Here is a 12880-nt window from a genome sequence, read left to right on the forward strand (position 1 = left end):
AAATTAGACAATTTTGATTATATTAAATTAAAAAGCTTTTGCACAGACAAAACCACTGTAACCAAGATCAAAAGAAATGTAGTAAACTAGGAAACAATTTTTACAACTAGTATTTCTGACAAAGGACTCATTTCTAAAATATACAGAGGACTGAATCAAATTTTTTTAAAAAAATAAGGAATTCCCCAATTGACAAGTGATCAAAGGATATGCAAAGACAATTTACATATGAAATCAAAATAATCCATAGTCATATGAAAAGTTGCTCTAATTCACTAATTATTAGAGGAAATAAAACTTAAAGCATCTCTGAGGTACCACCTCACACATCTCAGACTGACCAATATGACAAGAAAGGACAATGAGCAATGTTGGAAGAGATGTGGGAAGTCTGGGACGCTAATACATTGTTGGCAGAGCTGTGAACTCATCCAACCTTTCTGGAGAGCAATTTGGAGTTATGTCCAAAGAGCAACAAAAATGTGCATACCCTTTGACCCAGCAATACCACTACTGGGTGCGTACGCTGAAGAGATTATGAAAAAAGGGTAAAAACATCACCTGTACAAAAATATTCATAGCAGCCCTGTTTGTGGTGGAAAAGAATTGGAAATTACATGAATGTCCTTCAATTGGGGAATGGTTTAACAAACTGTGGTATATGTATGTCATAGAATACTATTGTTCTATTAGAAACCAGGAGGGATGGGAATTCAGGGAAGCCTGGAAGGACTTGCATGAACTGATGCTGAGTGAGATGAGCAGAACCAGAAGAACATTGTACACCCTAACAGCAACATGGGAATGATGATCAACCTTGATGGACTTGCTCATTTCATCAGTGAAACAATCAGGGACAATTTTGGGATATATGTGATAGAGAATACCATCTGTATCCAGAGAAAGAATTGTGGTGTTTGAACAAGACCAAAGACTTTGGCTTTTAATTTTAAAAAACCCTTTATCTTATTATGTAATTTTGCTATCTCTTAAGCTTTATGTTTCTTCCTTAAGGATATATTTTCTCTCTCATCACATTCAACTTAGATCAGTGTATACCATAGAAACAATGTAAAGACTAACAAATTGCCTTCTATGGGGGGTGGGGGGAGGGAAGAAAGATTAGGGGGGAAAATTGTAAAATTCAAAATAAATAAAATATTTTTTTAAAAAAAAGTTAATAGGTTACATCTTGGCATTCACATCTCATGATATGTTCAAGATTTTTGACCAAATTTAGAATACTATAGTTCTGATCTTCATATATCCCAACCACAATGTTGAGAGTAAATCCAGGCAAAACATGGCTCATAGCAGTGGTGATTGTACAGGCTGAAGTGAGGGACACAACCAATAATCTCTCTCTTATGAAGTCTCCTCCCAACTCAATATAAATCATGGCTCCTTCTAGGAGCGTAAGTGGACACAACTTATTCCATCACCCATTCTTCATACACAAACCATGAAAAGACCAGGAAATGGGGTCACCAGAACTTAATGTTAGCTAATTAATATTCATTTCCACCCCACCCCCTTTGTGTTCCATCAGGTGGGAATGTTATCTGCTGTGCCTCACTTAGTGATGACGATCATTGTGCCAATTGGAGGACAAATTGCTGATTTTCTCAGAAGCCGGCAGATTCTTTCAACAACTACAGTGAGGAAGATCATGAATTGTGGAGGTAAGCCAGAGTTTTGAGCAGCCCCTTATCTTTGTTCTTCTGGGTCATCTTTTCATGAGTGGAGTGGGTTCATTTGTCCTTAATATTGAGAATTGTTTGGATTCAGCTGCTTGTTTCATTTTCCATGTTATTCATTTCAATGTTCCCACTGAATTAGATAACTAATAAGTAATTTCCATGTCTGACTATTTTACTGGCCAAATAGCTATGGAAGGTAAAGAGGGCTGTCTCTCTGAGGTATAGAATGCCTCCCACCATGTGTGTCATAATATCATAGCTGTTGGACCTGTGTAAATTAAAGTAGACTAGACAGCACTAGACAATGACAGCATAGGTCATTGCTTCAATCTAGTGTGGTGTTTCTTTCATATGTTTGCTGATTTTTCATAGGCACTATATAGATTTCCCTTTGGAATCCAGTACAGCAACAGAGATGAGTTCATGACTTAACACATATCAGTTTGATAAGTATGGGATCCCTACATTATTTTTATAATGCCTTTTATAATTTTTTATATATATATATAATTATAATTACTTACACTGATGTTAGTCATAAATTTTTATATAAATACAATATGAACATAAATTCTTTAAAAAATACAGCAAGGCAGTGAATAGAATGATGAACATAGAGCCAGGAAGCCTTTAACAAAACTGCTACTTCTAACACATACTAACTTATCATCAAACTCTCCAAATATCAGTTTCCTCACTGCTAAAATGGAATGAATAACTCCTTTAATATCCAACTCACAGGGTTGTCTTGTGGTTCCAAAGAAACTATATATGCTAAAGTATACGTTAATAGAGTTTTGCAGATATCAATGATTATTTTCAAAATTAACTTAAGACAAAAATATATCATTGATCTAGAACTGAAAACAAACAGAGATCCTCTAGTCCCATTCATTCCTTTTTTTTCCAGATGAAAAAATTGAGGTCCAAATTGGTTAAGTGACTTGTCCAAGATCACACAGTAAGCACCAGAGTTGAGATTTGAACCCAGACTCTCTCTACCTCAGGAGCCAGGGTGTTCATTAAGCCCAATACAAAAGAAGTTGTGGATATATAACATTAAGTTGCATTCTAGTAATTTCTCATCTTTCTGAGAAAAATATTGCACTGAAATCACATAGAGATTGCTTTTGTTTCCTAAGAATCTAACCTGGGAATGTCAAATTCAGTAACATATGGAAATTTTCCATTGATCCCAAAAGAAGAATGTTTTGTGTTCATTCCTTGTCCAAATCAATTAGACTAATTTATCTCTATTAAAATCCCCTAGTTTCTGAATTTAGAGCAGATAATACCTTAGAATTAACTTAGTCCTTTCCAGATATCACATTAAAATTGCACAATTGGTAAACACTTTGAAGGGAATCATGTTACATTATTTATTCTTCAGGTCTTAATCCATGTTAAATTTCCTTAGATTTCAGATTAAATTCTTTCTCTCTGTTTACTTCTTAAGGTTTTGGCATGGAAGCCACATTGCTCTTGGTTGTGGGCTATAGTCATACCCGGGGAGTAGCCATCTCTTTCTTAGTGCTTGCAGTGGGCTTCAGTGGTTTTGCTATATCAGGTAAGATGATTTTTTTTTGAACAATTTTATTTTAATTTGTGATATTTATTTATAAGATTGTAATGAGAAGGCTGAGTTCGAATTAAGAAACCTTAGGAAAGTCACTGTCATTGGATGCAAAGTCTGTGGAAAAATAGGAAGGAGTCAGATTGTAAAGGACTTCAAAAGCTAAACAGAGGATTTTTATATTTGATCTTTGAGGTAGTAAGGAACCACCAAATGGGAGGTAGTGACTTGGTCAGATTTGAGCTTAAGGAAAATAACTATGGTACCCAAATGAGGATGGATTAGAGTTGGAGAAATCTTCATCAAGTAAAAAAAACAAAACAAAACAGAAGACTATTGCAATATTCTAGGTATAACCTATAGAATCTTTCCTGAATCAGATTGGTGCTTTTGTAAATGAAGAGAAATGAAGAGATATGATATATTTTAAAAGCATAAATGACAAACTTGATAACAGTTGGAATAAACATGAGGAGCTGCTACTGACACCTGGGTTTTCTACCTGGGTGACTGGGATTGTAGATAAAGGGACTGTCCATAGTATGAGAAGTTTAGAAGAGATTTGGAGGGTTGGCAGGTAATAGGTTCAGTTTTAGATATGCCGAGTTTGAGAGATCTATATGGCATGAAATTTGAGATTCCAAATGACATTTGTGGGGTAAGACTATAAATGACAATAGAGGTTAACACTGGATCTGGGAATCACCAGACTGATGATATCAATCATCACTAGATGATAACTCAACCCATTGGAACTGATGAGATAGTACTGAGGTAGAAAAGAAAAGATCCCTTGGTAGAGTTTAAGGGAATACCCATAAGTTTATATCACCCATGAGAAAATAGTGCAGAGAAGACTGTGAAAGAGAGGACAGAGAGGTAAAAGGAGAGCAGGGGAGAGTATCACCACAAAAACTGAGAAAAGAAATAATATCCAGGAGAAAAAGCTGAAGAGCAACGGCAAAGGCCACAGAGAAATCAAGAAGAATGTTTAAGGAATGGTCATTAGATTTCTTAATTAAAAATCATTGGTGACTTTGACATCAGCATTTCCAGTTGACAGATAAATTAGAAACATTGTTGAAAAGAGTTTAAAATCAAATGAGAGAGGGGTGACCAGGTGGCACAGTGGATAGAATACCAGCCCTGGAGTCAGGAGGACCCGAGTTCAAATTTGACCTCAGACACTTAATAATTACCTAGCTGTGTGGTCTTGGGCAAGTCACTTAACCCAGTGCCTTGCAAAAACCTAAAATAGTGCCTTACAAAAACCCAAAATAAAAAAAAATCAAATGAGAGGAGAGAAAAGGGAAACAATGAGTGCAAATGACTATCTCAAGCAATCAAGGAAAAAAGATATGAAAACTAAAGGATGATAATGGACATGGTTGAAAGAAGGCTTCTTTTGAGAATAGTGGAAATATGAGCAAATTTGTATTTAACAAAGAAGTAGCTAGGGAGGTAGATGATAGAGGAGGAAAACTACTAGAAAAGTAAAGACAAGATATGGTCAAGGATGCACATAGAAGAATTTGCCTTGGTAAAGAGAAGAGCTATGTTACATCTTCATTTGAGACACAGATGAAAAAGAGGATAATAAAGAAATACATCTGGGTGATCCAAAATGAAGTGGAGAGAAGATTAGGGAGTTATTGAATTAGGGAGTTATCTTTGCAGTGAGTTGAGGTGAGAAAGACAGAGAGGGGTGCTGTGGGGACTTGAAGAGAGTTGAAATGTTTGGAATAATCACTGCAGGAAATGGGAGAATGAATCTACTAGGTAAATGCAAAATTATTGCTTTGCAGCATGGGGGCACAAAAGAGATTAGATAAGACAAAATTTTTGGCATATTCAGCCAGTTCCATTTCTTGACTTTCTCTAGTTTTCAGCATCACATAAAAAGGAGTGAAGGGGAGGGGGGGGGTTATGGAGCTAATAATGCAAGGATATGGCAAGACTTGATTGCTGATAGGAAAAAAAGAGACAAAGGGACAAAGGGACAAAGGATTTGAATGTAGAGGTTAGTATAAATAAGTCACCAAAGGGCAGTGACTAGAGCACTGGCCCTGGACTCAGGAGGATCCAAGTTCAAATTCAGCCTCAGACACTTAATAATTACCTAGCTGTGTGATCTTGGTCAAGTCCCTTAACCCCATTGCCTTGCAACACCCCACCAAAGTCATCAAGCATGATCAGGGAAAAGAAAAAGCATGATGAATTTTGCCAGATGTGCAGAATTTGGATTGGTGATGACGGTAGAGGAGAGCATTCTAGGTAGTTTGAAACTGCAGTTGAAACAGGCAGATACTTGAAGGGAAAACATTTAATGACTGAATTGAAGTGAAACATGTTTGGGGGAAGCAATAGGAATTAAAGTTGTATGAGTGAAGTAGTTACAGATTGTGGAGAAACTTTAGTGCCAAGCTCAGGAGTTTGTAGTGTCAATAGGTAAAATCACCTGGTCAGCAAAGTGATCTTTTACATCTAGTCATTTAGCCATAATTAAAGGAACTATAGCTTCATTCTAGTTATTAACAATTTCCTTTTCTAAGGCTAATAAACTGCCTTCTGTGGGGTGTGTGGGGAGGGAAGCAAGTAGGGGAAAAACTGTAAAATTCAAAATAAATAAAATCTTTCAAAAATTGATAAGAAAATAGAATTTATTCCAATAAAATAGAAGTTCACTGAATGCAGGAATTTTTGGTCTTTGTATCCTTAGCACCTGACACAGTCCTTGTACATAACAGAACCCTAAACATATTTATTAAATTTAATTGGGGGCAGCTAGGTGACACAGTGAATAGAGCACCAGTCCTGGAGTCAGGAGGACCTGAGTTCAAATTTGACCTCAGACACTTAATAATTACCTAGCTGTGTGACCTTGGACAAGTTGCTTAACCCCATTGCCTTGCAAAAATCTAAAAACAAAATAATGGAAGTACAAGGGAAGAATCAGAGGCCAAAAGGGTCATTGAACATTAAAATTATATGGCAATATTTAAGAGGCTGTCATTTTATGTTTCCTGTCTCATAAAAGGGGAGATTTGGCTCAAATGAATTAGCTTTCTCCCTCCTTTTGCTTACATCTATTACTTTCAGAATTTTTTAAATGTCTTTAGTAAATAAATGTGTGAAAATGTGTGTGTGTGTGAATTTGCATATGTTTCCCCCAAGCCATGTTTTGGTCATTGTTTTCCTTTAACCATAGAAAATCATGAGCTTTAACTACAACTTGAACTTATTGTTTACTTTATCTAATTGAAAAATATGGTCTCATAACCTCATGAGTGAAAGTTTGTGTATTTGTTTCAGGCTTTAATGTCAACCACTTGGATATTGCACCAAGATATGCCAGTATCTTAATGGGCATTTCAAATGGTGTTGGTACATTGTCTGGAATGGTTTGCCCCATCATTGTTGGTGCGATGACAAAGAACAAGGTAGGTATTCCAAAGTATATATGGGTTCACATGTTAAAGAGCAGAGAGCTTACATTCTGTTTATTGTTCTTGTTAATGTTCTATGTCTGTGATGAGGAGAACTGTGCCTCCTGAACAAAGGATTGTTGACTCCCCTAGAGGTCGGAGGTAGAACACCTTATTGGACACTAACCTCCATTCTTCTCGATATCCCTCAAATGCACTTGGCCAGATTGCAAGATAACTTGTGACCATTACACAATACTCATGGGATGGAATGGGATTTTATTTTGCAAATTTCCAATAATGATATTCCCTAATGTCCTCTTGTAGTCATTCTTTTCAATTCATATAATTGAAGACATGGAAGGTACTTCAGGTGTCAGTTAAATTTTTGTCTAAAGCAGGAACCTCTGCTACAAGATGTCTGACAAATGACCCCAGCCCAACCATGGAAACTTGACAGATAGAGGATTCCCTAACTCTCCTAGTGTTTTTGGTTTTCTCTCTTTGTAAGGAACTTTTCTCGGCTGTCAATTGTAAATTCACCTTAATATAGTATCTACCTTTTGTTACTAGTTCTGTCCCCGAAGACCAAGAAGAGCAAAGTGCTAGTCTTTTAACTCAAGACTCTTGGTATTGAACTTGGTATTGAACTCAATGGCAAAAAAGAGGGAATTCAAAGGATATATTATGTACTTTAATATGAAATGAGAGGCCCTGTGTTCAAATCTTGCCTCCTTCCTATGTTACCTTGGTCAAATAATTTAGACTCTCCAGGTCTCTATATCCTCATCTGTGAAAAGGACGTGGACTTAAAGGCCTCTTAGGTGTCATTCATTCAGCTTTACATCTATGACTGACTCTATGATCTCTCAATTGAGCCATGATCTCATTATTGTGCTTAATGACCACTTGAGATAGGGATGTAGAAGGGATTCTAGCTCAGGTACAGATTGTACTACATGACCTCTAAGGTCCAATGATTCTCTAATCACTACAGGTGTTCTCACCCATGCACATTACAACCCGAGTAAGTCTTAGTCTATATAATTCTTATCCATGTACTTGTAGAAATTTTCCATTGGAAGTTTAACTAATGCTATGTACCTTCTTCTTGAGCTTTTAATTCAATAATAATCGGAACTCTCAGATTTTTCCAATAGAAATCATGTTTACCTAAAGGAGGTTATAGATATTTCTTGCCTTTTATTTCAGAATAGGTACAATTTCAAAAAATGAAAGTGCTCAAGTTGGAGAAAAATATTACTTATAAGAATATTCACCATTGATTGGTAGAAAGTGGCTTTTTTCTGAATAAGGTACCCTTCAAAAAGCTATATAAAATTTGGAGATTTAAGTGAAGACATTGAGTCTTTTTATCCTTAAAAGTCTCTTCTCACAATAATCTTTTTTTATTACAGTCCCGAGAAGAGTGGCAGTATGTCTTTCTGATTGCAGCCTTAGTCCATTATGGTGGAGTTATATTTTATGGAATCTTTGCTTCGGGTGAGAAACAACCCTGGGCAGATCCTGAAGAGACCAGTGAAGAAAAGTGCGGCTTTATTCATGAAGATGAACTTGATGAAGAAACAGGGGACATTACTCAAAATTATGTAAATTATGGTACAACAAAGTCCTATGGGGCAACAACACAGGCCAATGGTGGTTGGCCTAATGGATGGGAGAAGAAAGAAGAATTTGTACAAGAAGAGGTACAAGACTCATACATCTATAAGGAAAGAGAAGATTATTCTTAACAGAGCTAATTATTGAATCTATTTTGTAGTGTTTGTGATTAAATCCATCGTGGTTGTTTGCACAAGAGATGTGGTGTAAACATGTTGACACATATCAAAATGACAAGTCTTGCTGTACAAAAAAATCACAAAAATAACTTTAAAAAAAACAAAAAAATCAATCCCATCAAGTGACCATTTGTTCAAGTACAATCCGTCCCCATTGAGACATGGCATCACCTCCATTCAGGTCCAGCCATTTCTGCACTATACATTTTAAAATTTCCTGGTTAAACTGTAGAGGCAACTAGTTTCCTCTATAGACACAAGAGCTTAAACTCATAACCAATGATGAAAGCACAACTATCCAGGTTGGCACATGGCACATCAAATTCTCTGGTGAAAAAGCCAAAGCTACTTGATCATGAAAAATGCACTTATATATTTGCTACACTATATGGAAATAGATATATCAACAGGACTTTGTGTTAAAGAATTCTTATTTATTCAGTCAGAGGAAGGCAGTGCCCGCTGGCTGTAAGATGAAGACTTCAGATTTCTGGCAACCCCCAGAAGTATGCTGAATAGGCAATAGCTTACAAGATATTCTGCAGAGTTATGATTATATGCTGAGGGCACCATGATCTAATCAGAAGAGGATTGGTTTTCCAGTCAGGCAAACTTGCGTTCAAATTCTGCCTCTATGCTGGTTATATGACCCTGGGCAAATCACTTAATATCTCAATGCACACAGATAACTCTCTAAAACTAAAACTTACAGCAGAGATACTAATCCTCATTTGTGGAGGTACTTTCTAGACTGGAAGTTCCCCCACATCAATGAAATCAGAGGTCTGGTTAAAAAAAAATGGTGAGACAGAAAGGAATATCTTAGAGTGATTTATAATGAATGCTTGAATTTTCAATATGGAAAGAACTCCTTTCTTTTTATCTGAGACCTTGAAAAGTGGGGAGTAAGCTTCAAGTTCTTCCATTCATTTACCTGGCAGTATAAAATACTTTACATTTTAAAAATCTGAATTTTCATGCAGCATGTCTGATGACTTTTTCAAAAAAAAAATAGACTTCAGTGTATTTTTATTACAACTTTGTACTGGTTGTAAAAACTCATTAGAAAAGACATATATCCCTATAAGAGTCTAATAAGAAATTTATTATGGAGAGCTACAGCCCTTAAAATATAATTTTAATGATAAAGACAATAGAAAACAATTTAGACATTCTTCCCTTCATGATTCCATACTGTATTAGACTCGTGCCACAGATCTCTATAGAATATAAAAATATAAACTTAATAGCCTTTTTTCTTACTTTGCAAGTCCCACTTAAAAATGTATTTGTCTTAAAAATAGAAGGCAATAAATAATATGACTATATCTATATGCATATATGTCTCTATCTTCACATACGCACACAAAAAAAAAGCAACAATCCTCACGTATACCAAAAGTGGCATACAACTTCTGTTGGGTTTGGGAGATTGCAATTTCTACTTTCATAAAGTTGTAGAATTTTAGTACCAGGAAGAGACAGCCCGTTGGCACTTCCTACAGTAATTCAACAAGAATTGCAGCATTTGTGTACCAAGCAATAAGTGCAATGCATTCCAATGGGCATCATCCTTCCGTCTGTATATTATTATCTTCATTTTGCTTGTCGTAGATGTTTTGGGTGGCTGGAATGATCAGAACAACTAAGTGAACACCGAATCATTTACTTACTTTCCAAAATGGATAATGACATTGTATTCCCAACCTCAGATCCAATGATTATCAGTTTGTGTGTGTGTGTATGTAATAATCCAATCTGGATTTTTTATCTGTTCATTGTATTGTGCTAGTGACTGGAGGCCCTGCTACTGCAAATATAAAACTTGAAGATTGTTTTCAAAAAATGCAAACCCTTCATGACCTTGAGGGAAAATCAGCTAATCTTTTGCTTTGTGCCTCAGTGATGTAAACCGTGGTCATAGCTTTTGCTGTGTTGAATGACAAGATGTGGATTGTCATCTTTGTTGCTGCAAAAAGTGTTAATAAAATGCTCTATTTATCCTTTTATATAAAAAAGTATGTGTCATTTTGGTTTTATGAATTTATTTAGGAATTTCAACAGGTTTAGAGTAAGATAATTCTTTGCAAACATTTCTAAATGGGAAATAGTTTTTCTTTTTCTTTGCTGAATCTTTTTTTTTCTTTTTTAGGTTTTTGCAAGGCAATGGGGTTAAGTGGCTTGCCCAAGGCCACACAGCTAGGTCATTATTATTAAGTGTCTGAGGTTGGATTTGAACTCAGGTATTCCTGACTCCAGAACACTGCACCACCTAGCCACCCCTGCTGAATCTTTTGGATAGTTGACACAGAAACTATCATATTCCTTATATATGTGCAGCTAGGACAAGGTGACCAAAGCTTTGACCATGGTGCTAGATTTAGAAGGTGCTTAAAATGCAGTCCCTTAGCATTATAGAAATTGCTTAACATCTAGCTAGTATCAAGGTAAACACTTCTATGTTAGATCCCCTCCCTATTATGGCACTAAATCAATATTCTCGAGCCTTTGTGCTTCCTGCCTTGGGTCTGACCACCAGTGGGGTGCCCTCATGACCTCTAGACTTAAAGGCACATCAGGTGTGATTTGGGGTACTTCTTGGTTACAGCACTGAGTCATGTTATGACTTGCATCTCTGAGAATAACAAAACTACTTTTCTGGGTCTCAGTTTCTTCATTTTTAAAAAGATACAATTGAACTTCATGACATTTCAGGTATTTTTAGGTCTAGATCTAGGATTCCATGAATTTAAATTTAAAAAGCAGTCATTAATTAGGCTCACTGAGGAATAGCAGTTGATACTTGAAATATGCTTTAGAAGTCAAGAATCAGCAATTAGAAAATATATCTGAGATAGCCATCTTAACTGAGACCTAAATGATTTTTTAGAAATAAGTTTTTAAAAACAAGATTTTGAAAAACCCAGTCTTGGATGGCTTGAAGCTTGTCACTATTGTCATTTCCAGTAGGCTTTTTTTTTCAGAAGTGGTCCCCAATTTCTTTTCTTTTGCCCCAGAGCATCAAATGGCCTGCCTCTTTAGTCCAAATTACTTTCAATTCATGGCTGTGAATTTATGAGTGAACTCAGAGAACACAACCTCCATTCCTACTGGTCTTTTGTTCAACATTTGTCTGATGCACCGATGAAACTATTATCAAAATCTTTATGAATATATTGGCAGCTTTCTCAAATTTAATGTAGTTGCCTCTTTAAGGAAAAATATTTTAAAAAGAAACAGAATAATAAGCACCAGAGAATAGAGGTTTGTATATACATCAAAATAGACTCTTTCCTCAATGGGAAGCTGAGAAGCTGAAAGACATTAGAATGAGATGAAATGCCACAAAGCAAAGATTTTCTTTTTGAAAGATTATATCAGGGCCCATTGCTTTTGAAAGACTAGAAAAAGAATTTTGAGGGTGGAAATATCTGAAGTCTATAGTCATTATTGTAAGGACAGATGAATTCTTTCAAGCCCAAATCACAACTGATGTTTTGATGGGACAGAGATAAAATCACTCATACTTTTTACTAGGTTTTACATATCTGTGACCATGCTTTGTTTTCCAAGGAATAGTAAAAATATTAGTAAGTGAGGTATGTGAAGTATTTTATTTATCATAGTGCCTGACTATGTAGTAAGTAGGTACTTGGTAAATATTTATTGACTGATTATGTCCAATCAATAGACTTCAGCAGCCAGCATAACTACTAGGCAACAAATTCTTTGGTCATGGTGGCCATTAAAAACAAAGACAAAGCCAAAATGGCCTTCACTGGATGTGGAGAAATAGGCTAGATGATGCGAATTCTTAAATTTAGTGCCAGAGATTTTAGATTATGATAGGCAAGAGAACCAACAAAAAGTTTTTAAATAAGAAAATAATAAGATGGTGGTAGTAAATATAGCTTATACTATGGAATATTTAGAAGTCAAGAATCAGCAATTAGAAAATATATGGAATATATAATAATATATATATAATATATATAATAATATAAATATGGAATAGCTTATACTATGGAATATTACATTTCCTCAAGAGACAGTATATTGTAATAGAAACAGTGGTGAATTTGACACTAGAGGACTGGGATTTGATTGCCAGTTCTGCCACTAAGTGTATGTATGTGTGTGGGAAACTTGCCCAAGTGGTTTCCCTTCTCTGAGCCTCAATTACTCCATTTTAAAGTGAGGAGAATGGGCTAGATGACCTCCAAGGTCCTTTCTGGTTCCAAATATATTATTCCATTTCCCTTGATGATTAATTGATATCTTTAATGATAAGATTCTAGTGAGTCTGAAATGACATAAATGATTATCTCTCAATGCTATATTATGAAAGTGTATTCTTGCTATCATTATGTGGAGTGTAGA

General features: G+C 35.7%; 1 protein-coding gene across 1 annotated transcript in view; it reads left to right on the forward strand.

Moving 5' to 3' along the window:
- SLC17A6 (solute carrier family 17 member 6) overlaps positions 1 to 8452 on the forward strand; it is a 58854-nt gene extending 50402 nt beyond the window's left edge. The window contains exons 9-12 of the mRNA XM_074227566.1: positions 1550 to 1682; positions 3157 to 3267; positions 6586 to 6713; positions 8117 to 8452. Of these exons, the coding sequence (XP_074083667.1) occupies positions 1550 to 1682; positions 3157 to 3267; positions 6586 to 6713; positions 8117 to 8452 (708 nt within the window). The remainder of the gene's footprint in view (positions 1 to 1549; positions 1683 to 3156; positions 3268 to 6585; positions 6714 to 8116) is intronic.
- Positions 8453 to 12880: the final 4428 nt, after the last annotated feature.

The sequence above is a fragment of the Macrotis lagotis genome, chromosome 3, assembly GCF_037893015.1.
Source record: "Macrotis lagotis isolate mMagLag1 chromosome 3, bilby.v1.9.chrom.fasta, whole genome shotgun sequence".
NCBI classification, from domain to species: Eukaryota; Metazoa; Chordata; class Mammalia; order Peramelemorphia; family Peramelidae; genus Macrotis; species Macrotis lagotis.